The sequence below is a fragment of the Vanacampus margaritifer genome, chromosome 2 (genome assembly GCF_051991255.1).
Source record: "Vanacampus margaritifer isolate UIUO_Vmar chromosome 2, RoL_Vmar_1.0, whole genome shotgun sequence".
In the NCBI taxonomy this organism is placed as follows: Eukaryota; Metazoa; Chordata; class Actinopteri; order Syngnathiformes; family Syngnathidae; genus Vanacampus; species Vanacampus margaritifer.
In genome coordinates this window covers 44975603-44999705 of record NC_135433.1, presented here as the reverse complement: position 1 = coordinate 44999705, position 24103 = coordinate 44975603, and the positions used below count along the sequence as shown (strand labels likewise).

Genomic DNA, 24103 nt, shown 5'->3' with positions numbered 1-24103 from the left:
CTAATCGCCCTCAGAAAAGCACCCTAACACTTGAATTGACTGTTTTTATTTCCAAATGTGGTAAAAGGGGGGGAAAGCAGTTACAAGCATAGCGTGATCTATAATTTAGGACAACAGTTTTTGTTTTTAAAGTCCTTGGTGTTTGTGTGAGCAATCCAGCATTTCAGACTCGTGTGACGGTTTCGCAGCACGAATGTGGCCAGCCAACGCTGCGAATGACCTCAGTGAGATCCGTGTGGAGTTGATTCCTGGTGTTCCACATGATCGCCTTTGGCTTTAGAAGAGGCAAGCAGCTCCATAATGTCTGCTTCATCGTTGAATTTTTTGTCCTTATATTCCCTCTGGAGCCATTTCCTGAACTGCAAGAAGTGACAATGTTTTTTTTAATTAAATTATTATTATTATTTTTTTTTTTAAACAAAAAACAAGCAAACAGAAATTTTTTAAATAACAAACGCAAATCATATAAATTCCTTTTTACCAGAAGGTAATAATTGAAATTGAAATAATCTATTCGAGTGTCATAAACTTCATCAGTACTTTTTTTTTTACATTCTTTATGGCCGTTAAAGTGTAATAAATAAGTAAATGCGGCAATATTAGCGTCAAAACAGAAAACACTCACTAAAACTATAAAACAAATACGGAATAATGAGTACAGGTAATAATAGTCACATTCATGTAAAATATGCATTCATTATTTTAACATTTAGGACCATTTATGTTTAAAACCAAATTAACCACTTGAATATGTAAAAAAAAAACTTCTTAATAAACTCTCCCTTGACGAATGCTGCATTTATAATGAAACTCAAAGTGCCCAATTTGGATTTAATGCATGAATCTGTTTATGATTTACGATGTATATGAGTCATGGTAGTTAAAATAAAAAATATTTTTAAAAAGCCTGGAATTGGATATCTTCCGATTAGAAAGTGTCTCTCCCAAATGTTGATAAAAAATCTGACACAAGTGCACTAACATATTAGTTTTCTGATTTATAAATCATTGCTCTGTTGCTTTATTCGTGAGCCGAAATTTAAGTTACAAGCGGGCTTCAGATACGCTAAATGCAGCTATGCACGCCACAACAGTGAGTGCATCGACACGTCTCACTCACAATTTGAGGTACAATTTTTATATGTACACACACTGAGGTAAGTGCTTATCCATCCTAAAATTACAAAGTAACTGACTTCATCGACGTGAGTCGTCTCAAACTCCTGCAACTGCCGTTGGAAGCCCAAGTTCGGTCCAGCGCTGGGCCGGACCACCCTCACCGCAGCCAGGGCCTCTTTCCAGCCCAATCCCGTCACTGTCATGATGTAGGCGACCACCAGGGTGACGCTGCGGGACACGCCTGCCAAACTGTAACAGAAAGGGGTTTGAGCACCTTTTTCATATGCTTGAATTATTTTCAAAAGCCTAAAAAATATTCAATGGTACAATAAATAATGCTACGTAAACAGAATGAGTGGTCCTGTTGTTTCTATATTATTCCATATACTCTGTTAATTCAGATTACATAGATACACTTCATGGAACATGTGCGATGTACTGTAGAACACTTAATCAAATTGAGAGAACATCCTGCGCCGCCAAATTGAGTGATCAAAATATTAGGAACATAAATGCATTTTCTGGAGTGCTTGTCGCGTTCGGTTGACAGGTGAGCTGAAGCTTTTCACTCCTGACTTTGGGGCGAGAAGTGATGTACACAATGTGGATTGTTTGCCAGCCAATCAATGGGCTTCTTTTGACCACTAAGGCACACTAGAAAGTATGGCAGGTCCCGACCAATGGGGATTTTTTTTTTTTTTTAGGCGGATGCCGATTCCTATATTTGGCTGAATAAAATTCTAATAACCGATCAGTTGATTAATAAAAAAATATATGCATCCATCCATCCATCCATTTTCTTAACCGCTTGTCCTCACAAGGGTTGCGGGGGGTGCTGGAGCCTATCCCAGCTGGCTTCGGGCAGTAGGCGGGGTACACCCTGAACTGGTTGCCAGCCAATCGCAGGGCACACACAGACGAACAATCATCCACACTCACACAATCACAATCGCACCTATGGACAATTTGGAGTGTTCAATTAACCTGCCATGCATGTTTTTGGAATGTGGGAGGGAACCTGAGTACCCGGAGAAAACCCACGCAAGCACGGGGAGAACATGCAAACTCCACCCAGGAAGGCCGAAGCACGGACTCGATCTCACGTCCTCTGCACTAGGAGGCAGACGTGCTAACCAGGCAGCCACTGTACCGCCGGATACGTAATATAATAGATAATAATTAATAAAGAACTTATTTGTCAGTCCCTTACCGCTTACTACAATATGATTACAGGCAGAACATCTGAATGGAATGGAATCAAATTGCACATGACATGTTAATGCACATTGCACAAGTACAGAGAGCAAAGAAATTCACTTAAATGGGAAGTCAAGTCAAAAATGTTCTCCGGTAACAACCAATCATGGCTTACCTGTTTTCTGGGTTTGGCCACGTGGCGTTTACGAGCTGTGCCCTCAGGCACTGTGATGTCATTTTCAATCGACAGCAAGTGTCAAAATGGTCACCCTTTGAGATGGATAAAAATGGATGGATTTTGCTGCCCAAATGCAATATTAATCTGAATATCGTGTTTACACTAGTGGGCATGCATAGAACATATTATTGTAAAAAAAAAACATTTTTGGCCTGACTTCTCTTTTAACAGTTACAACATGTCCAAGAGACATTAAAAAAAAAACGATCACCAACAGAGGCAGACAGCACGGGAAGCCTGGCAGGCCGCCAAGCAGTACACCAATTCCTCAGATAAAAAATAAACATAATGAAGGTGGCTTGATTAATTATTGCCTACATACTTACAATTAGCTAAAATATTAGGGTATCAGGCAGGGGGTATTAAAGCCCAGGCGTACTAATTGACTTATTTTACAATACAATACTTTGATCTTTAGTATTTGTTTGACTTAACAGAGAGAAAAATCTGCAAAAATTTGACCCATTTTTTGTCAGTTGTCTTTGTGGGGGAATGTCATTATCTTTATCTTATACTGTAGTGTGTTAATGTTTACACACCCAGTACTTATATAGTATATTTTTTTTTATACGTGGAGGAAAATACTTGGCTCTAGTTTCAGTTGCATTTACAAGCAAAAATGTCAGTCAATGACACAGTTACTATATGGCAACACAATTTTTTTTCTCACCAGTGAACCAGGCAGCCTTCTCCTTTCAGTCGCGATTTGTGCATGAACATGATGCTCTGTTTAAAGTGTTGAATGCTGTGGAGGACAACAACAAAAAACTGTCACAACATGGGGGACAACTTTGGAAGTGCTTTTCCCAGAGAGGATCATGTGACATAGTGGGGCTGTTGGGTGTGGTTTTTTTTGCACCTGATACGACCAGGAAGGACCAAGACGGGGATGTGCTCGGATTCGTGTCAGATTTCGCATTTCAAACGTGGCTCGCAGGCAAACGGGGCAGTGAGGGGTTACAAGATTGTTAGTGTGTGTGTGCTGTTGCATGACTTCATGCATGGTACTACATGTGAGGTGGGTGCATATAAATAGCTCCACAAGTGAGCAGAAAGACTTCCTTTCGGCCTAATGCGGACATGTTATGGAAAATCGACTTTTTAATGGCGTATAGACAAATGGTTACTTGAACAATCAAGTAAAGCTTTTGTTTTCTGCTTATTTTTGAAAATCTTCCTGTGACATCACTGTTACGTTAGTCGTGGGCTAATTTACATAATAACCGCCCCCCCCCCCACACTGAGTTTCTCTGCTTGTCACATGATCAGCTCAGCTAATAAAAGAGAAGGAAAAAAACACACCCGTTTTTGTGCATGAGGCCAAAGCAGTAATAGTACTGAGGCACCATCTTGTGGAATCTTAAGAGTTGCTGTGGTGCTGTTGTTAGGGTTAATCCAGTGATGGTGTTTTTGTTTTGTTTTTTTGCGCTTGCGATGTCCCGTTTTTTTGGCTGTCCTTAAATGCACCTTGTAGACAGTCAAAAGTGAAACTGTATTTGCTTCCCTTCAGAGGCAGCTAATAGCCCATATGTGGTAGTCTTCTTTGCCATTACAATTTCCTTGTATTTCCGAACATGTATTAATTGTGTGTAAATGCCCAAAAGTGAGTTTAATGAACTACACTTTTTGTGTAAAGTTGTAGAGCAACACGTTTGCTGGCCCTTGTTTTGACATCACGTCAATATGTGCCGGCGTCTTATTTCGACTAGGATGCTAAGCTAATACTAATGATGAGCCAAATGTGAACATGGTTTAATTGAGTTGAATAATTGAACTACTGAACAGTATCCTTCATGACTGTGTACATGCTTGAAGAATAGCGTTGATGCATCTATTCGTGATTACAAACCTTTTTGGGATGGCGTCCATTTTTTGTGGATTTTCGCCATATGAGGCAGGGCCCTATGCCCTACGAATAGCAGGAGTTCACTGTTTGTTTGTTTTTTCATTCCACCTGAGTGATTGGTGGGCGTTCCCTCCACTACAGCACCTGTTCCCCATGAACAATCAATGGACTTTAAAAGCGAGCGAGCCACTACATCGTTCATAGTTTTCGGGTTTCTTTTACCGTTACCTGTAAGAGATACTTTTGCGTGTGTGCTTTTGCCACGTTATTCTAAGTTGTACTTTCTATTTTCGTGTTAAATGTTATTTGCTGTGAATTCCTTCCTTTTTTCTTTTTCTTTTTTTTTTTTTCAAGCAAGCGTTTTTTTTTTGTAAAAGTTAATTTTCTCCTTGCATTTTGCAAGTGACCTCGGTTGTGTTCATTTGTAACCAGCTTTTCGGGTGGTTTGTTTCTACACACCATTGTGGAATAAATCACTTTCTTAATTTTGTGGTACGCGTGTTTTGGGATCCGTTATAACCGACTACCCCGGTGACACAAAACATAATGCTTGCAGTGTATGAACTGATAACTCCATAAATTTAAATGTTTAAAAAAAAAAAATGCGAACACCCACTTTTTTTTTAACACGCTTCGTTCGCTCTGCTGGGGAAAGTAGAAGATGCTGTAGCGGTAACTCCAGGGTTCTCACCATTAGCCGAGCAGTACAAGGGGTGGGGCATAAAGTCACTTATTGACGAATATGAGACGATAACGAGCTAATTTCCACAAGACGAGTGTGTTTTAATTCTTGATCCTAGAAGTATATGGACGAAAGTATTATTAAAGGGGAAGTCAGCCAAAAAAATTGTCTTTACAATAGGTTCTATGCAGCCCCACTAGTTTAAACATGATATTCTGATTAATATTGTATTTGTGGAATAGGAATAAAGCCACCTGTTTTTATCCATCTCAGGGGGCGGCCATTTTGCCTGTCGACTGAAAATGACATCACAGATGCTCAGGGCTCAGGTAATGACAAATCAGCTTGCGATTGACTCATAACCAAACTGAAAAAAAACAGATGAGGCGTGATTGGTCATAACCAGAACCCTGAGCAACTGTGATGTCATTGCAAGTAGCAAAATGGCCGAACTCTGAACCCAGAAGACTTTTGCTGCTTAATTCACATTCCAAAAAGACAATATTAATCAGAATGTCATGCTTAGACTAGTGGGGGGTACATACAATATATTATGACTTCCCCTTTAAAACAACAGTTTAGAATTGTGAAGAAAAAAAGGTCAAACACAGCTAATTTAAAGACTGAATGTGACGACAGTACATAGTGAGCTAGTGGAGGCATATCATTTACACGTTTATTTTGAAGAAAAGCAAATCCGTAAAGCAACACAAAGCTGTCGCTCTTTCTGTCGTTCTCCTTTTATTGTTGTGCACTGTGCGTGGAACTTACAGGTTTTGTGTGGGCAGGTCGGCCGCTGAAATGCACAGATAGGTCATCTCCTGGGGGACAGAGCGCACTAGCTGTTTAATTAGCACAACGACAATCAGGATCCAACAGAAAATGCTAATGAACCACTCTGGCTGCGGTATTAGGAGCCGCCTACATGCAGCACTGTGAAGAAAGCAAACATTTGCAGGCATTCTGTTTAGCACTCTGCAGCAGTCATGTGCTGCACTAATAAAAAGCGCCAATGGCCATTGCAACTTCCTCAACAACCTGACAGACTGGAAAGTGCACTCTTGCCTAAAGGGTCAAACAACCCTATTTTCAGGAATGACGGTGTTCAGTTTGCACAGTAGTACCAGGTCACTGCAACATTAACACTATGTAGCAGCAGCACTAGTAACAGCATACGCTGTAGGTAACAATGCAAAAATGTTGAATTAAAACACTACAGTGGAACTAGGAACTTTTGAAATATGTTTGGACCAGGTAGTTATTGTTAAAATATAGTTCCAGGTCCAAAATAATATATTGCTTGTTGGGTAGTACTTTCAAAAGGTTTAGGAATATTTGTGAGTTATGGGAAGGCTTTGCCGCTTGTGTGCGTTTGTGCTCTAAAAAAAAAATCAAGCTGACAAATGATAGAGGTTTTGTTATTTGTTATTTGTTCATTTGACATTATGTACAGTATTTATTTTCAAGAAGAATTCCAAGATCCAGATTAAAGTGTTGTTTCACGAGATATCTTTTAGTTGGTGTTTACTTACAGTCGATTTCGGTTGGCATGCTTTTGCACGAAAACTAATCAATCTTATGCAACTGGTAGTATGCTGAGCCACATCTCGTACAGGTAAACATTTGACGTTGGATGAGTAAACTTAACCCTCCTGTTTTGTTGCGGGTCAGATTGACTCATTGTAAAATTTCTGACTTTTTAAAGCAGTAAGTATCTTGGCGCAAGTACATATTTTAGGGAATTCATTTTCTTGTACCTGGCGGGTCTAAGTGACCCAGGATTGTGATTCATGTTTCTGAAAAAGCAAGGTGGCGAAAGGGGATTAAGCAAAAAAAATAAAAATGAATTTTGGCGCTAATTGTTAGCAATGAAACATTAAAATCTCTTTGTCCAGTATTTAGCCCTCCTGATAGGTTTCAGGTCAAATTGACCCATTGCAAAATTATTGTTTCTAAAGTAGTAAGTGTAGTAGTTCAATGAAATATAATTATTAATGAATGGTAATTAATGGTTTTAATTACTACTTTTTTTTTTTTACTATTATTTGTGTAAGGCACTTTGGTAATGTGTCGATTTGACCCAATAACTCAAATGAATTTCCTGACAAAGAATTGTAACAGAAGGGTTAAAAGGCCCTGAACTATCAATTCTAGGTTAACATACACATGAATAATTTAGTTTTTAACAATACTGTATCTGTTTAGAACAATTAGCATACCTGCGACAGTCGACTCGAGATGAAATTCAAAACAGAACTGGCTTCATTAGTCAACAACGAGGAAATATCAAAGGTCAACGAGAAGTTACAGCAAGCAATAACATTGAACACTCACAAGAGTCTACATCTGAATGTCTAAAACGTAGGGTACAAAACCATACTTTAAATTCTACAAGGTATAAAAATGGTGCAGCACAGAGGTGTGCACAAATGTTGATCAAAAATATACACTCGTGTGTAAATTGTTGTTGTCCTAACATAAAATCTAATTGTAGCTGCAGTAAAATTGATTCCGCAGAAAAATTATGTAAAATACCAAATTGCTTTTTTTCTCTTGTCCCTCACTCTGGATGACCAACTTACATATCAGTTAATACAGTTAAAATAAGCTCTAAATTAGCTTTTCTGTGCGATTTTGTTGACATGTATTCCCTGTAAATGTTAAAACATTTTTGTTTTATCATAGATATATTATAAATAGTAGTAATTCTGCTCTGAAGTCATTTCTCTGGCTCTGTTACTAAAATCGTTTTAGCCATCGAGAAATAACATCAAACCAATGGTTCTTAGTGACGCCCATAAGTATACCTAAGGTAAATCCTTCTATTTTTCCACATTTGTGTAATGTTTTCATCTAACTATTTAATGGTTACATTGTTTTTCTTGAAAACATAACAAAAAATTGAAAAAATAAATGGTCCGGCGTTAAGGTCCTCCAATGGTGCAATACCTTTAGGTCAGTACCTCCAGTTTTGAGGATGCAGGGTCTTCTTATAACCCTGATAAATAATTATTACCACCCTATGGTTGGCGGAAAATAGCAAAGTGACATTACCTGGAGGATGGGCGCAGCCGTGTCATGGATGGACAAGATGTGGGTGATGTTGTTCCTGGCTAACTGCTCTCGGTCTCTTGCGTCTGATATGAACAAATCATCAAAGAATGTCCATAAAATAATATATGCACAAGAGAAAAAACTTACAAAAAGACACACCTCTGAAATTTCCCAAATATAAGTCAGGCAGGACCTGTGGGGGGGCAATAGAGGAAACCATGAGGAAAGACAGCATCACAACAGCTGCGTGGACCGCTGCCTAATAGCTGATAACCTAACTATAGACAACGACTCCGTGAACACAAATGACATCATGCGACTATTTTTAAAAACACATGTTGAATGTAACGTTTTCCAGCCAGCAATAATACGAAAATGTGTCCAAATTGTTCATTAAGAGGCGTTGTCTTTGCACTTCATTGCCGTCCTGACAACTTGTCACCTCAAGTGCGAGGAGCACTCACCTTATTAATGCCATTCCCCATGTTGAAAGAAAAAGGACGACAACAAAAACAGGTCCGACAGCCTTTCCCACTTACAGGGGATATTTGTTAACGCTTGACGGCTTCCCAGAAACAACGTCCTTTGGTCACATACTCGCGAGTGTGTGTCTCGGAACCAGACGGTAGGTAGACTGCAGCTTCACAGCTCCTCGCAGTGCATTGTGGGAGTTGTAGTTCAGACTCCAAACGGGATAGGGTATCACTTTGTGAGATAGATAGATAATTATAGAAATGATTTTCTTTATGTAATTACATGACGTCATGACTCATTATGACCATAACGTATAGTGAACATTACATGACGTCACGTCATGACTCTGCTATCGTAAGCACACGCCTTTCAAAAACAAGTACACCAACACTACATCACAGTAGCTAGCAAAGATGTCTATCAAAGATTCACTATAACTTTAATCAGTGCAGTTATCAAGCAGCGCATTTGTCAAAAATAATAATAATTGAGCCTTATTAGTAAAGGTAGAAATTGTGGCACATTAGATTGTGCAAGGTGTTTTATGAGCATATATTATGATTATTTTGAGTATTTTTAGTAAATGAGTAAATAGGTTTAAACCCTAGGCAAAAAAAGAAAAAAGAAAAGTGTACACTAACTGTACATTACCTAAATGGTACTGTACCTATTTAGGCCGGTATTTGTGATGACGACTTCAACCTGTAGATGGCGACGTTTTCCCACGAATAAGTCCAGGATCGATAAAATTCGTCCTACCGCTATCAGTCAGGAAGCGAATGATAAACCACAACCCACAAGGGTTTAGAAAATGGATGGATGGTCCAAAAGAATAAAAACAAAGAGCTTCAGGAAACTTCACCAGCATTAGGCTATATATCCAATAGTACGAAGTGAAAGTACAAACATTTTGTTACTTGACTAGATTTTTCAGCAGTCTTTTAATATTTATTTTCCGAAAACCAGCAGTCTTGGAGCTTTTCGGACACATCTTGTAATTGACAGTTACAATTCACTTTAACTTTCATTTCAGAGTACATTTGACATGTCAGAGTCTGTCTTTTTAAAATTTAACTTACGATAAGTACAGCGAGGAGTTCAATTGAAACAAAAGTAGTTTTAGGCAAGTATGTGTATTTCTACCTCTGATTAGAGGTTTGTAACCAAAGGGTGTTTGAGGTAACACAAACAAAACTAAAAAGGCTCTGTCTCTTTATATGCAGGTCATCAAAACTTTTGCTCAGTGAGAAACAGGAAGAGCACGAGGCGCAACTAGCTGTCCTACTCTGTAATCGACTTGAATGACTGGCTGTAGTTTATCGATAACCCAGTAGTTTTTTTTTTATTGCAGTTTTTTTTTTACCCTTTACGTCACTTCAGTCATTCCAGGAAGTAGAGCTCTCACTAAATAACAGATTTATAAGGCAACGGTGTCCTTTTCTTCACCGCTTTTGCTCGTTCGTTAGAACGTATGCTAAAAGTCACGGGGAGTTAGCTTACACTTCCGTTAGCGTCGAAACTTTTTCTCGCCTCTTGCACTCGCTCTCAAGCTGCCCTACGATAGCATATTTTTTTCTTACTGTATTATTACACTTTAAGGGGGTGTTGTTTGTAGGATAAAGTGGAAATATGGCCACCGCGCCACCTTCCTCGCTCCAGTTGCGAGCGACAGATGTGCTTCGAAAAGAGCACCTGGACGACGGTGGTTTTGGAGAGGTGTACCTGTGCTATCACGTCCGCCTCGGTCCTGTGGTCATGAAGACCATGTATACGGGCCCTCTTCGCAACGAGTAAGTTGTTTTTATCGTGTTTTTTTTTGTGTGTGTGTGTGTGCATAATTATGTTTCTACAGGGGATTTCCACTTTCTAGCTGGAATTTGGATCACATGGAGTCACGAAAGACACCTGATTGTTTTAATCACAATTGTTGTTAGTGTTGGGGGAGAAAATGTTGCAACTTTGTTTATGGTGTAGGTAATCCATGTCAATTCATGCAGAGAACTTGGGATAGGACTTCCGCTATGTTCTCTCACTCTCAACTTCCCTATTTGGGGTCGATAGCGAAACTAAAAATTTTTTATCCCAAACGTACTTTGCACTAACATACTCGAACAGCCTAAACTACTTTATATGCATTTTTTTTAATCCGTTTCATTTTCTGCGTTTGTACAGTGTTTATTATTTAAGTCAAGTCATCATTTTCAGGTAATTCCCTGATTTGATAGAGTGGTGAGCCTTCAGTGCCACCAAGGCCTTCTACGATTATGAAAAGCACCGCCACTGACCTACATTTAACTGTACAACCATGATGCATCCATTTTCAACCAAAATTCAAATATTTATTCAATGAAAACATCCAGTCTCTTCATTCAATCAGATTTCTGGCTGCTTCCTTTCTTGTCAATCTCCTCTGCTTTTCTTCTATGAAATGCAAACTATATCAGCAATGCAACTGCTTCTTTAATCAGAAAATTTGGCTTGCTGGCCCAAAATAACGTCAGTGTTTTCTGTCCTCTGATCGGTTTGTCAGTTTCACTAGGAAACACGTCTGTACTTTAGCTATTTGTGCATATTACTAAACGTAATTAGGGATGGGCGAGGACTGGCAACAGGTATTTTTATCAGGCCGATACTGGCCTTATTTTACGGTATCGGGTGCTTGTGGACGCTGTTGATAACAGCCACAGATACACAAGGCAAAAAAAAATCTGACATTGAATAAGTCCTCCTCGACAATAGTTAGTGCTATAATGCGAAAGTTTGACACATCTGCAAATCATCTTGTGTTAAATGAAATGTTACATATCTAAAGTACTTGTGAGTACTCATACTCTTTTCTCCAAATATATCCAGGGAGAGCAAGAGGTCTCTATTGGAGGAAGGTAGCATTATGGCGAGCCTGAACCATGAGCGAGTGGTGAGGTTGCTGGGCGTCATCATGGAGGAGCGAGGCTGCTCTTTGGTGATGGAGTTGATGCCTCGGGGCAACCTGCTGGCCATGCTGGAGAAGGTTAGTGCTGCGGCCTGCTGGACTGGTTCGAGTTTTTGGATGACAAATTCTAATATGCGCTTTCTTGCTATCTAGGTCACTGTGCCAGTATCGATCAAGGGGAGAATTATCTTCGAGATCTTGGAAGGGATGGTATACCTGACCGAAAGGAAAGTCATACATAAGGATATCAAGCCGGAGAACATTTTAATTGACAAAGATTTTCACATCAAGGTAAAATGTTCCGATGTCACAGACATTTCAATAAGTGCAGTTTTTCTCTACATTTTGTGTTTGCACTTTTTTTGCTGTGTTCAAATACATTTATATACCCTCTCAAGCGAATGGGTCTGCTATGTATCACCCCCGTAATAAGCGCTTTCCCGCATTGTCCAGATCGCCGACCTCGGTCTTGCCACCTGCAAAATGTGGAGTAAACTGAGCAAGGAGGAATCACACAAGAAGAGTCGCATGGGCCTGTCTGCCAAGATGAGGGCTGCGGGCACGCTAAGCTACATGGCGCCCGAGCACTTGCAGAGTGTCCACACCGTCTCCACCGAGAAGTCCGACGTCTACAGCTTCGCCATCGTGGTCTGGGTCATCGTCACGGGCAAAGAGCCCTATGCAAGTAAGTCGTTGAGAATTACAGATGTAGTATACAGGAATTGTATCGGTTTCAACTACCCCAGTAAGGAACGTACATTATTATATACAAGTTTTTAAACTTTTCTTCTTTGCCAACAGTGTGCCACAAAGTTGTTTTTATGAAGCTTGAACTTTTCCTCACCATCACTTATTTTTTACTTGTACAGATGTCTTACTTAAAGTAGTTTTCCTTGGATGCAATTAGCAGACCTTTCGCCATCCATAGTTTCCCTCTACATTCATCCTTTACGCTGAACCTTCCCCATCTAGACCGTGTTCATCATACAATTCTAAAAGTGTGAGCCAAAAAATATGTGCTTTATTTGGACAGCAACATACACCTCATCCCATTCACAATTTAGAAGGAGGTTCATCTTTAAGCCTCCAATTAGCTCAGCTGTTCTTAACCTCACTAGCCTATACTAATATCCACTTATAACAATGCAGTGTTTCCCACACCATGTTAATACTTGGGCGGGCCACCCAAGTAGATTTCAAGAAATTTTAATAAAAAAAAAAAATCTATATTTATGTTTTCATACTAATCATAAAAATGTTAAACTAATAGAAATATGGCTGTGTCTTTTAGTCATTGATACAGTAATTTCATAATTCATAAAATTGCGATAAAATTAAAAAGATGTGTATTGTACTGTAAAAAGCGAGTGTGATATGGATTTGTGTTGAGGTAATTTCTCTGCCACTAGATGGCATAATTGCATTTGTAAGACATTGGTGACAGCTCAGTGCGTTTTTCTTCTCATATTAAGAGCCATCTAATTTTTAACATAAAGGAACTTGTAAAATTCTTCACGTTTTTAAAATTGTAAAATACAACTAGACCCCAGTCTCCACAAATATATCCATTATTATTGAATTTATTACTGCTAAATTTTGACGCGGACGTGTCTGCTGTGTTGCGACTGGAATTCCCCCAGTACAGGCTTTCCAAGTAAAGGGCGGTCATTAATCGCGCATTTAAAAAAAATTTGTGGTGTTAAAGGAACTTTAAATTAACTCAAAATTATTGCACTGTTTTTGACACCCCTGATTTAAATATGCTTGAACGTACTCGCCAGTCCAAAATCTTTACTCCACATTGGCCGTTCCACACTTTTGTACTTGTTTACTTATATTTGTGTAAAATTAATAAAGGTTGAATGATGGTGACAGTTTAAGCCTGAAACTGTACTTTTGTTTTCTATCATTTCCAATGAGAAAAGTTGTTTTGGAATACAAACTAATCAGCAGGAAACCATTATCCGGCTACAGATTGTCTTCTAATGGAAACTGTGCAAAGTGAAATCAAACCAGTGAGCCTATTTTTGTACGTGTCCAGATGCCAGGAATGAAGATCAAATCAGCCAGTGCGTCCGCAATGGCAACCGGCCAGCAATGCAGCTCATCCCCGAGAACACGCTGGAAGAGATCATAAACCTGATGGTGAGGTGCTGGGCTCACAATCCACTGCAAAGACCAACATTTCTAGGTAGGGTTGACGCCACAAAACTAGAATATAAGCCTAAAAATGTACCTATTATTAACACTTCTGTGTTCCTCACTCAACTTCTTTCCTAACAGAGGGTTACAATTTATTTCGTCCCTTCTACGAAACAAAGCTCGAACCACACGTGGAGAAAGATTTAGTTCATCTTCAGGTGCATACATTTTTATTATGCTGCGTCACACCTTGACAACATTTTAAGATTGTCTGATTTCAACGCAGGCTCTATACGAAGGCCCAGATCTGCTTGTCGACAAGATGAAGTCTTTATCCATGACTGATGAATGTATCTCAACAGGTAAGCAACGATGGTTATCCTGATGGTTTGAATTAGGGTTTGGTAATTATTCCATCAATGTTTATTATTCTACAAGTGCGCATGGTTATCAACATATTTAAATTAATTTGTGGCAGAAATCGGAAAATATCGGATTAAAATGTTCATATTTTAAATTGTGGTTTCATAAAATACTTTTCATTTATTCATAATTGCAAATATGCCAAAAAGTAACTTATAATTTCTTTAAAATATGTTTCCTTAAGTAAATGTTATTCTTAATATCATGGAAATTCCTATTGATTTCAGCAGTTCAATTAAAAAAGTGATTTTCTTCATTGAAGTGAAAAAAAAAAGAATTTCCGGATGTTGGATATCAATTTTCATAACAGTACGAGTATTTAACTATTGAGTTGTCACCAATACCAAGTACTGATACCACACGTACTTTTCATACATAGAATTTCTCCCCCAAAAAACAATGGCACATATTTTTAAAGATATGTATTTATTTCCTAATACTGTATAGCATTTTTAATTGCATGAAATTAATGTTGATTTTCTATTTTTTACATTTTATTTGACGCAGGTACCAATACCGAAATAAGGCTGGGTATCAGCCCAATACCGATACCTGGTGTTGGTACTCGCCCATCCCCTACTCATGCTATACACTAAGTAGTATAGAATCATAACACACAGTGGAATATTTAATGATGTTGTGTGCTATAATTGATGATTGTAGTTTACAGCATGAAAATCCAAATTTACATTTAAAGAAGCAAAAATACTACTACATACGTGTGGTCTGGTAAGTTACAATCCACATTTTTTGTATAAATTAGATAGAAAAAAGATTTTCAGAAAGTACATTTCTGTATGTTTAATAAAAATATTTACTAGGGGTGTCAAAATTAGTGGATTAATTTTGAGTTAATTCAAAATTCCTTTAACGTCACAATTTTTTTTTAATGACTGCCCCTTACTTGGAAAGCCTGTACTAGGGGAATTCCAGTCGCAACACAGCAGACACGTCCAACAAATTTAGCAGTATAAATTTAATAATAATGCATTTATTTGTTGCGACTGGGGTCAAGTTGTATTTTACAATTTAAAAAATGTGCAGTTTCACAAGTTACTTCATGTTAAAGATTAGATAGCTCTTAATATGAAAAGAAAAATGCACTGAGCTGTCACCAGCGTCTTCCAAATGCAATTATGCCATCTAGTGGCAGAAAAATGACTGCAACACAAATCAATATCACGCTCGTTTTTTTTTACAGTACATCCATCCATCTATCATCTACCGCTTATCCAGGGTCGGGTCGCGGGGGCAGCAGCTTTAACAGGGAAGCCCAGACTTCCCTCTCCCCAGCCACTTCAGCCAGCTCCTCCGACGGGATCCCGAGGCGTTCCCAGGCTAGCCGAGAGATGTAGTCTCTCCAGCGTGTCCTGGGTCGTCCCAGGGGCCTCCCATCAGTGGGACATGCCCGGAACACCTCCCCAGGGAGGCGTCCAGGAGGCATCCGAACCAGATGCCGAGCCACCTCAACTGGTTCCTCTCAACGCGGAGGAGTAGGTGGCTTGACACTGAGTCTCTCCCGGATGACCGAGCTTCTCACCGTATCTCTAAAGGAGAGCCCGAAAACCCTGCGGAGTAAACTCATTTCGGCCGCTTGTATTCGGGATCTTGTTCTTTCGGTCACGACCCACAGCTCGTGACCATGGGTGAGGGTAGGAACGTAGATCGACCGGTAAATCGAGAGCTTTGCCTTTCGGCTCAGCTCCTTCTTTACCACAACGGGATACAGAGCCCGCATCACTACAGACGCTGCACGATCCTCCTGTCGATCTCCCGCTCCAAACTACCCTCACTCGTGAACAAGACCCCAAGATATTTGAACTCCTCCACTTGGGGCCGGATCTCATCCCCGACCCGGAGAGGGCACTTCACCCTTTTCCGACTGAGGACCATGGTCTCACGGTCAAACGCCTTCTCCAAGTCCACAAAGCACATGTGGACTGGTTGGGCGAACTCCCATGCACCCTCGAGGACCCTGCCGAGGGTGTAGAGCTGGTCCACTGTTCCATGGCCGGGACGAAAACCACACTGCTCCTCCTGAATCCGAGATTCGACTTTCCGACGGACCCTCCTCTCCAGCACCCCTGTATAGACCTTACCAGGGAAGCTGAGGAGTGTGATCCCTCTTAAGTTGGAGCACACCCTCCGGTCCCCCTTCTTAAAAAGGGGGACTACCACCCCAGTCTGCCAATCCAGAGGCACTGTCCCCGATGTCCACGTGATGTTGTAGAGGCATGTCAACCACGACAGCCCCACAACATCCAGAGTCTTTAGGAACTCCGGGCGGATCTCATCCACCCCCGGGGCCCTGCCACCGAGGAGCTTTCCAACCACCTCAGGGACTTCCACCCCAGAGATAGGGGAGCCCACCTCAGAGTCCCCAGACTCTGATTCCTCAAAAGAAGGCGTGTCGGTGGAATTGAGGTCTTCGAAGTATTCTCCCCACTGATTCACGACATCCCGAGTCGAGGTCAGCAGCACCCCATCTCCACTTTACACATTGTTAATGGCGCACTGCTTTTCTCTTCGCCGGATGGTGGACCAGAATTTCTTCGAAGCTGTCCGGAAGTCGTTTTCCATGGCCTCACCGAACTCCTCCCATGTCCGAGTTTTTGCCTCAGCGACCACCGAAGCCGCATTCCGCTTGGCCAGACGGTGCCTGTCAGCTTGTCTGGTCCCTCACCTAGGACCCGTTTGTCATGGGTGACCCTACTCGGGGCATGAAGCCCCAGACAACATAGCTCCTAGGCTCATTGGGACAAGCAAACTCCTCCACCACGATAAGGTGATGACTCACGGAGGAATTTTACAGTACGTACAGTATATCTAAAAAAAACAATTTTATTGTACATTTAGAACAGATATAAAATTTGTTATTAATCATGCGTTACTATTGAAGCCATGCCATTAATTACGATTAACACCCCTAATATTTACTATGCACATTTTACTTTTTTAATTTAACCACAGGAATAAATTAACTTCTACCATATTTACATTAAAGTCAAGACTATTATTGGCGTTAACCCAACAAGTGATCCTCATAAAACATATGGGATCAATGATGGATCCTTGTGGAACTTGACGGTGGTTTACAACATCCATGAAAGTGGTCACCAATTACCATCAAATGCACTTAAGCAGTTGTAATACTAGCTTTACTTTCGATATACTGTAAATCATATGATGGCGTTGAAGTCAATAGCTGCACGTACCCAGGAAAAAAAAAAGACGTGTCTGTCACTGTTCTTACCTTTTTATAGATGGCCCGGCTTATCTGGAGAGCACAAACAGAAGTGCCAATGGGCCGGTTGAAGCCAGTATTGAGGACATCGACGGCATTCCATTTGGGACGAATGCCAAGTCAGTGGCCGCCACCAGTGAGCCCGCCTCCGAGGTCTCTTTGGAGGAGAAACTGCAACCGGAGTTGAACTACCACATACACGGCAGCTACAACCGCCACAGCCAGCCCGACCTTGTCAATAGCCAGCAACAGAAAAACTCCTCAAATATCTCGCCTAGTTTTCCAAATAGCACGCCGAGCCAACCGGAGCACGACGCACCTTTCGCGTCCTCCGTCCATTCCTGGACCAAAGCAGAACCTGTGCAGCCCAGCAGCCAGGAAGATGCTCGGTATCATCCCGCCGCCCGCCTTTACGAGTCGATGACGGCTTCCACGCCGAAGCCGTCCCTCTTGTCTACCAGCGTTGGTTCCCTGTCACCTTCCAATCAGCAACATCCCGATTCCCTCTATTCGCGCCAGCAATCCTGGCCTATTTCCTCTGTGACTGAAACGTCGGCGGGGTACGCTTGTAATTTAAGGAAGGGTGGTACGGCACAAGATTACGGTACGTAGACCGGTAGTCCCCGGTTTGGGCGGCTATGATGTTGCAGTAAGTAACAATTAGTGATGACACTAACTTGACTTGTCTTGATTTTGAAGGCTCTCTTCACATCAGCAATGCAAGGGGGATCCAGATTGGTAACAACAACAACCTCAGCATTCACTACGACTCCACTCAAGGTTTTTCATCTCTACCGGGTAACATGTGGAGCAGCTCTCAGCTCAGTGAAGGAATCCAGAAATATGGTAAATCTTATCATTGTGTGGCGGCTTAGTGAGGCTTTCACACAACTAATTCGACACCATTCACTTTCTTCTTCGTTTTAATCCTCACGCTTTTTTAGTCCTGCTACTACGTCCACATTTTTAGTAGGGGTGTGTCTTACGATTCGATTTGGATTTTTGGGTCCGTTTGCGATTAGATTCAGAATCGATTTTTGATTCCAAATGATTTGATTGACCATGATTTTCTGCTTCAGTCAATCTGTGTGCAAAGATTCGTCATGATCTCATCCAGTCCGCTTTGCAAGACAGAATGACATGGAGACATTGAAGGGTCATGTTTTAAATGAACTCTTTGACTGCCAAAAACGTTAAAAAACGTTTAGTAAAATCATACGGAGTGCCAAAGACGTTAAAAGACGTTTGTTTCAAAACAGAGCATTTGGGTGAAACTAACCATTTTCTATTGTTGATTACTGAAAAAGGGTTAGTATGTGTGTTTCCATAGTCCAAACACAACATTTTCTGTGGACCTTGAAAGATCAGTCAAAATGCTTAAATCGGCTGGCACTGACGGCATCCCTTTTCTGAAAACGTCTGGCAGTCAGAGTTAAAGGGGAAGTCAACCTCAAACATTTCTTGACAATATGTTATACGTGACCTCATGAGTCTAAACTTGACATCGTGATTTACTCATTCCCTGCCATTGACGTCTATAGACGTCAAAAATTCATTTGAACTATTTCTATGAGTTTAACATTTTTTCCCACTTTTGTTAACAAGAGTATGAAAACCTAGAATTGTTTTTATTGTATTAAAACAGATATAAAATGTGTGATTAATCGTGAGTTAACTAGTCATGCGATTAATTCCGAATAAAGATTGTAATATAATCTTTTCTTTAAAAAAAAAAAAATCTTTTATTTTTAATATTATTCTTAAGAAAAGCCTATTAATCAGGGGCACAATTTTTTTTAAAATTTGTAATCGTAATTAATCGCATGACTTCACGAGTTAACTCACAATTAATCACAAAATTTATATCTGTTCTAAAGGTTTTCATACACTTGTTAACAGAAGTGGAAAAAAATGTCAAACTAATAGAAATAGGGCGGCTACTGCTACTACCATGTTACTACTTCGTTGTGGTGGCCGTGGCTCAGGAAGTAAAACCGGTTGTCCAATTACCGGCGTTTCCAGTTTGAACCCTGCTTTCTCCAAGTCATGTGCCGTTGTGTCCTTGGGTAAGACACTTCACACACATTGCCTCCATTGCCGCTCAAACTGATGTATGGATGGTGCGAATGTTTGGTGGTGGTCGGCGGGACCGTGGGCGCACACTGGCAGCCACGCTTCCATAAGTCTGTCCTTTATCACCACCAGAGTGTGAATGTGTGAGTGCATGAATAATGTATACGTTGTCAATCGTCTTTGAGTGTAGAAAAGCGCTATATAAATCTGATGCATTATTACTACTACTTAGGGCTGGCCAAAAAATAAAATCTCAATATTTTCAGTCATTCAGGACGATTACCATTTTAATCTAATAAACCCAAAAAAACGTTTAAAGGTTTCATTTATTCAAAAATAATTCCTGTGCAAAATGTTCAGACAACAATAATATATACCGTACTGATTCTAAATCAGTTTTAACATAAACTTAACATTCATAGCTAGCAAAATTACAACTCACAATAACATCTGGACGTAACAGAACATAACAGCTTTTAATAGTCCAGAAGACAAAATTCGATTTCATGATTTTCAACTATTCGATTTTCTAAATGACGATTAATCGAATTATTTTTATTTATTGCTCAGCCCTTCTACTACTACTTCTTTTTTTATTGGTATTACTACCACTACGTAATTCTATAAGTGTTTTTATTGCATGTTAAGTGCTGGGTTAACCTGAATACTGGTTTTGATATATTCTTTAAAGTCAGGACTATATTATTCCGATTAACCCAACAAGTGGTACGTATAAAACATAAGGGATCAATGATGGATCCTTGTGGGACTACGCATTTGAAGGCGGTTTGGAACTGTCAGGTTCTGTCCGGAATGTGGTGGTTGAGGATCCAAATGCAGGGAAGCAGACATGACAGGAACGTTCATGAACTCAACCTAACTTTCTATAGTGCTGTCACGATTGAATATTTTTAGAATGTATCTATCGACTAATCTGATTCATTTTAATTTTGCATTAAAAGTATTACAAGAGTGTGGTTTTCGTCCCGGCCGTGGAACAGTGGACCAGCTCTACACCCTCGGCAGGGTCCTCGAGGGTGCATGGGAATTCGCCCAACCAGTCCACATGTGCTTTGTGGACTTGGAGAAGGCGTTCGACCGTGTCCCTCGGGAAGTCCTGTGGGGGGGGGGGGGGGGGGGGGGGGGATGGGTGCTTCGGGAGTACAGGTTACCGAGCCCCCCTGATACGGGCTGTTCGGTCCCTGTATAACTGGTGTCAGAATTTGGTCCGCATTGCCAGTAGTAAGTCAGATTCGTTCCCTGTGAGGGTTGGACACCGCCAAGGTTGCCCTTTGTCACCGATTCTGTTCATAACTTTTATGGACAGAATTTCTAGGCGCAGCCGAAGTGTTGAAGGGGTCCGGTTTGGTGGCCTCAGTGTCGCATCTCTGCTTTTTGCAGATGATGTGGTGCTGCCGGGGACAACCCAGGACACGCTGAAGAGACTATGGCTCCGAACGCAGCCTTAGTCTCTCGGCTGGCCGGAGGAGCTGGTTGAAGTGGCTGGGGACAGGGAAGTCTGGGCTTCCCTGCTAAAGCTGCTGCCCCCAGGACCCAACCTCGGATAAGCGGTAGATGATGGATGGGTGGATTTTTTCGTACTTTGTATTCGTGTAATGATTTTTATTTTTAAAAGGGGGGAGATTGATGTTACAGTTGACTATGTTACCGTTTCGGTTATTGTTTTCCAAAGTAAAAGCAGATGTTTGCAAATGTCTTATTTTGATGAAACACAGAAAATAATCAGTCTTGTTTCATGAAGGACTACAGAAATCAGTAAACAATTACTGCTGATATGCAGTCATCAGAGCATTTAGACCATTTCAAATGTGTCAGCGCCCAGGCCCGGCGTACACGTACGGGACAGTAACAGACAGATATTAAATGGTGAGATAATGAGTTAGGTTTATTTACAAAAGTACAAGCGGGGCAGCAAGCGACACCTTAAAAGAACAATCAATCAAAAAAGAAAGTACTAGCTGAACTAAAAATCCCCGAAACCCTCTAAACTAAAGCCAACTGAGGCGCGACGAACATAAAAAGGACGCTATCGGCGACAAAGAAAAACATTAACTAACTGCACTAACGATGATCAAAATAGTTGTCGATTAATCGATTCATTTTAACAGCTCTCATATTTACATCGACCGCACCGTTATAACAATACTATCTTTACGTTCACATGTAGAGGGCCGCGCTGTGACGGAGGAGCACCTTGAGGTGCTGAGGCAAAGCATTGGCGCCAAATGGAAGTTTTACGCACGGCGTCTGGGTCTGAGCGACGTGGAAATCGAGATCATCGAGCATGACTTCTCCCTGGACGGCCTGCCGGAGATGGTGCACCAGATGCTGCAACAGTGGAAAATGAAGGAAGGACGCCTCGGCTGCACAATTGGGAAGCTTTGCCGCGCTCTCGAAGGCATCATAGACGTTGATGTCATTCAGAAGATATTGAACATCTGCGCTTCTACTTCCTATATTTGACAAAATTCTCTTTTGCATTTGACCCGAGAGTTGCCGAGGTCTCTTTGTATGATGATAGAGTCCGTTCAATGTCGCGCATCACTGTGTGTTACACTGGTTCCATCCTAATTCATTCAATGACAATATTTTTGCATTTCCTTGAATCGTATATGCTTGTGAGACAAAAGTAGCAGAAACAGATTTCTACAAATATGGCAATGCGGCTTAAGTTTGTCATTTACGCACGTTAGTGCCAGATGCGCACTGTGGGCGGAGCAACCCGAAATGCAGGCATAAGCACTTTTTTCCTCTTACGCATTCAAAGCCCTGTGAAGGTGAAACGCACTAAAGTTTGGATTCAGTTGCAACAGACATGTTCTAAAGAGATTACTAGACGGTTATTGAATGTTTGTAGGCAACTGGACAAAAGATGTTTTATTGAGCTGATCCAGTGTTTTAGTCATCGTTATTAGCAAAGATAATCAGCAACCGCCTATTTTTCCCATTTTTTTCTCATCTACAACCACCATAATCAGTTGAGCCGCTTCAAATATGCTGCCGGCATGAAAGGAATCGTCTTTGGAGGATTTTTTTGTTTTGAAAGCCCGGAGTTGTCACTATTACAGCTACAATCTTTGAAATGAGGTGAGGTTCACATTTCCTCATTTTTTTATTTGCTTTTATGCTGTTCATCAAAATATGTTTCTATGATGAAGTGACTTGCAAAGAAGGTTGGGCACTGATCTAGAAGGTCAAGCGTGTCCTGTGTTTTATTGATGGACCTCCAAACATGCATTCAGTTGTATGTATTTGATTTATTTTCTACAAAATGAAAAAAAAATAATAATATCCATTAAAGTGTTTGTATGTTGCTGTATCAATATTTAAATGTGATTTTTTTTTTTCAAGTCTCAGGAAAATTCCATTCTTCATGATTTACAGGCAACCACAGAATTCAATTAATTACTACACCTTTTTGATAGGACAGGAGAATACAAATCACCTTTTAACATACTCCACATTGCAGGATAATTTTTTTTTAGACATCCGACAGTCGGGCCTTTACTGACGTTAATCATTAGGGTGGATTAGATGTTAAATAAGCCTTCATTATTTGTATGTGTGTACCAAGGTTATTTTAGTTCACTAAAACTAACGTAATAATTACAACTAAAATTAAGAAAAACATTTTCATGAATGAAATGAAATAATACCGAAAATGCTGTTTAAAAAAACTAACAAAAAAAGCTAAAATTAACTGCAACTGCAACTACATTTTACATTTGCAAAACTTAACTATAATTATAGTGAAAATGTCCTTAGTTTCCGTCTTTGCTAATTTAATACATGAGACTTTGGGGATGATTTTAAGTATATTTATTTGGATATTAACCGGTGTCGGTACCAGATGTGATCGGCCTGCCAGATCGTATCGTGGTCGCCGAACGAGCACGTCACGCTACAGGATTGGCTAGAAATTATACAATTGATGACAAACATTGGAAAGAAAATATCAAAATGTACGGGCTGAAATTGTAAAAACGTAAATAAACCTAAGAATCTAAAAGCAAGATATATTGAATAAATAATCAAATAGATTAAATAAATGATAAATACACAAATGAATTGCCTGAGATGTGACAAATATTGTCAGTTTATATTGCTAATGTGTTCCTATTATTATTAAGACTATTTTTGTGATGTATTGTGATTTGTGAACTGCTCAAAAAGATACCAAACCGAAGTGAACACATCTGAATCGCGCATTTCGTTAGCGCTGCTGTACGTCATCGGCAAAGCTCTACTCCAGCCAATCTTGTAGTGTGACGCTATCGGTAGGCGAACCCAATACAATCTGGCAGCCCGATCACATCTGGTACTGACACCAGAATAATGACGTTTGAAAGAGTGTCACACAGAAGTGACGTCATCTAGCAGCAACCAATAGAAAAGCACCTTCAGATGATGTTATGACAATTTTGCGTATTTGACTTTTGGCTACAATGGCTCGGCTTGCCTGCTTTTTCCATTTAATTTTTTTTATTTTGTGTGTTCCGTTCTGGTTTGTGTGCTCAGTTTGAATTGGATGTTGGAGTTTGGATGAATAAATAAGGCACACAAAAAAAAAAAGATGCCACGGACTTCCGACTTCCACACATCAGCGTCGTCAGCGTTTCAACACTCACCCCGCCCGGCCCCTCTCAACATCACTGTTT

At 40.4% G+C, this 24103-nt stretch overlaps 2 protein-coding genes across 2 annotated transcripts; one reads left to right on the top strand and one right to left on the bottom strand.

Annotated features, from left to right (window-relative positions):
- Positions 1 to 30: 30 nt before the first annotated feature.
- On the bottom strand, positions 31 to 8805 carry dusp22b (dual specificity phosphatase 22b). Its single transcript, XM_077558118.1, has 7 exons — positions 8601 to 8805; positions 8296 to 8329; positions 8137 to 8219; positions 5854 to 5903; positions 3225 to 3299; positions 1197 to 1368; positions 31 to 359 (listed from the first exon to the last, which is right to left on the bottom strand). The coding sequence occupies exons 1-7, from the start codon at positions 8619 to 8621 to the stop codon at positions 222 to 224; spliced, it is 573 nt and encodes a 190-aa protein (XP_077414244.1). The 5' UTR covers positions 8622 to 8805; the 3' UTR covers positions 31 to 221.
- A 1081-nt stretch (positions 8806 to 9886) lies between these two features.
- Positions 9887 to 22764, top strand: ripk1l (receptor (TNFRSF)-interacting serine-threonine kinase 1, like). The gene is made up of 10 exons (XM_077559104.1): positions 9887 to 10400; positions 11464 to 11620; positions 11696 to 11833; positions 11996 to 12227; positions 13584 to 13733; positions 13826 to 13902; positions 13971 to 14046; positions 17371 to 17955; positions 18051 to 18197; positions 21613 to 22764. Exons 1-10 carry the CDS (start codon positions 10240 to 10242, stop codon positions 21906 to 21908), a joined length of 2019 nt encoding a protein of 672 aa, XP_077415230.1. The 5' UTR covers positions 9887 to 10239; the 3' UTR covers positions 21909 to 22764.
- Positions 22765 to 24103: the final 1339 nt, after the last annotated feature.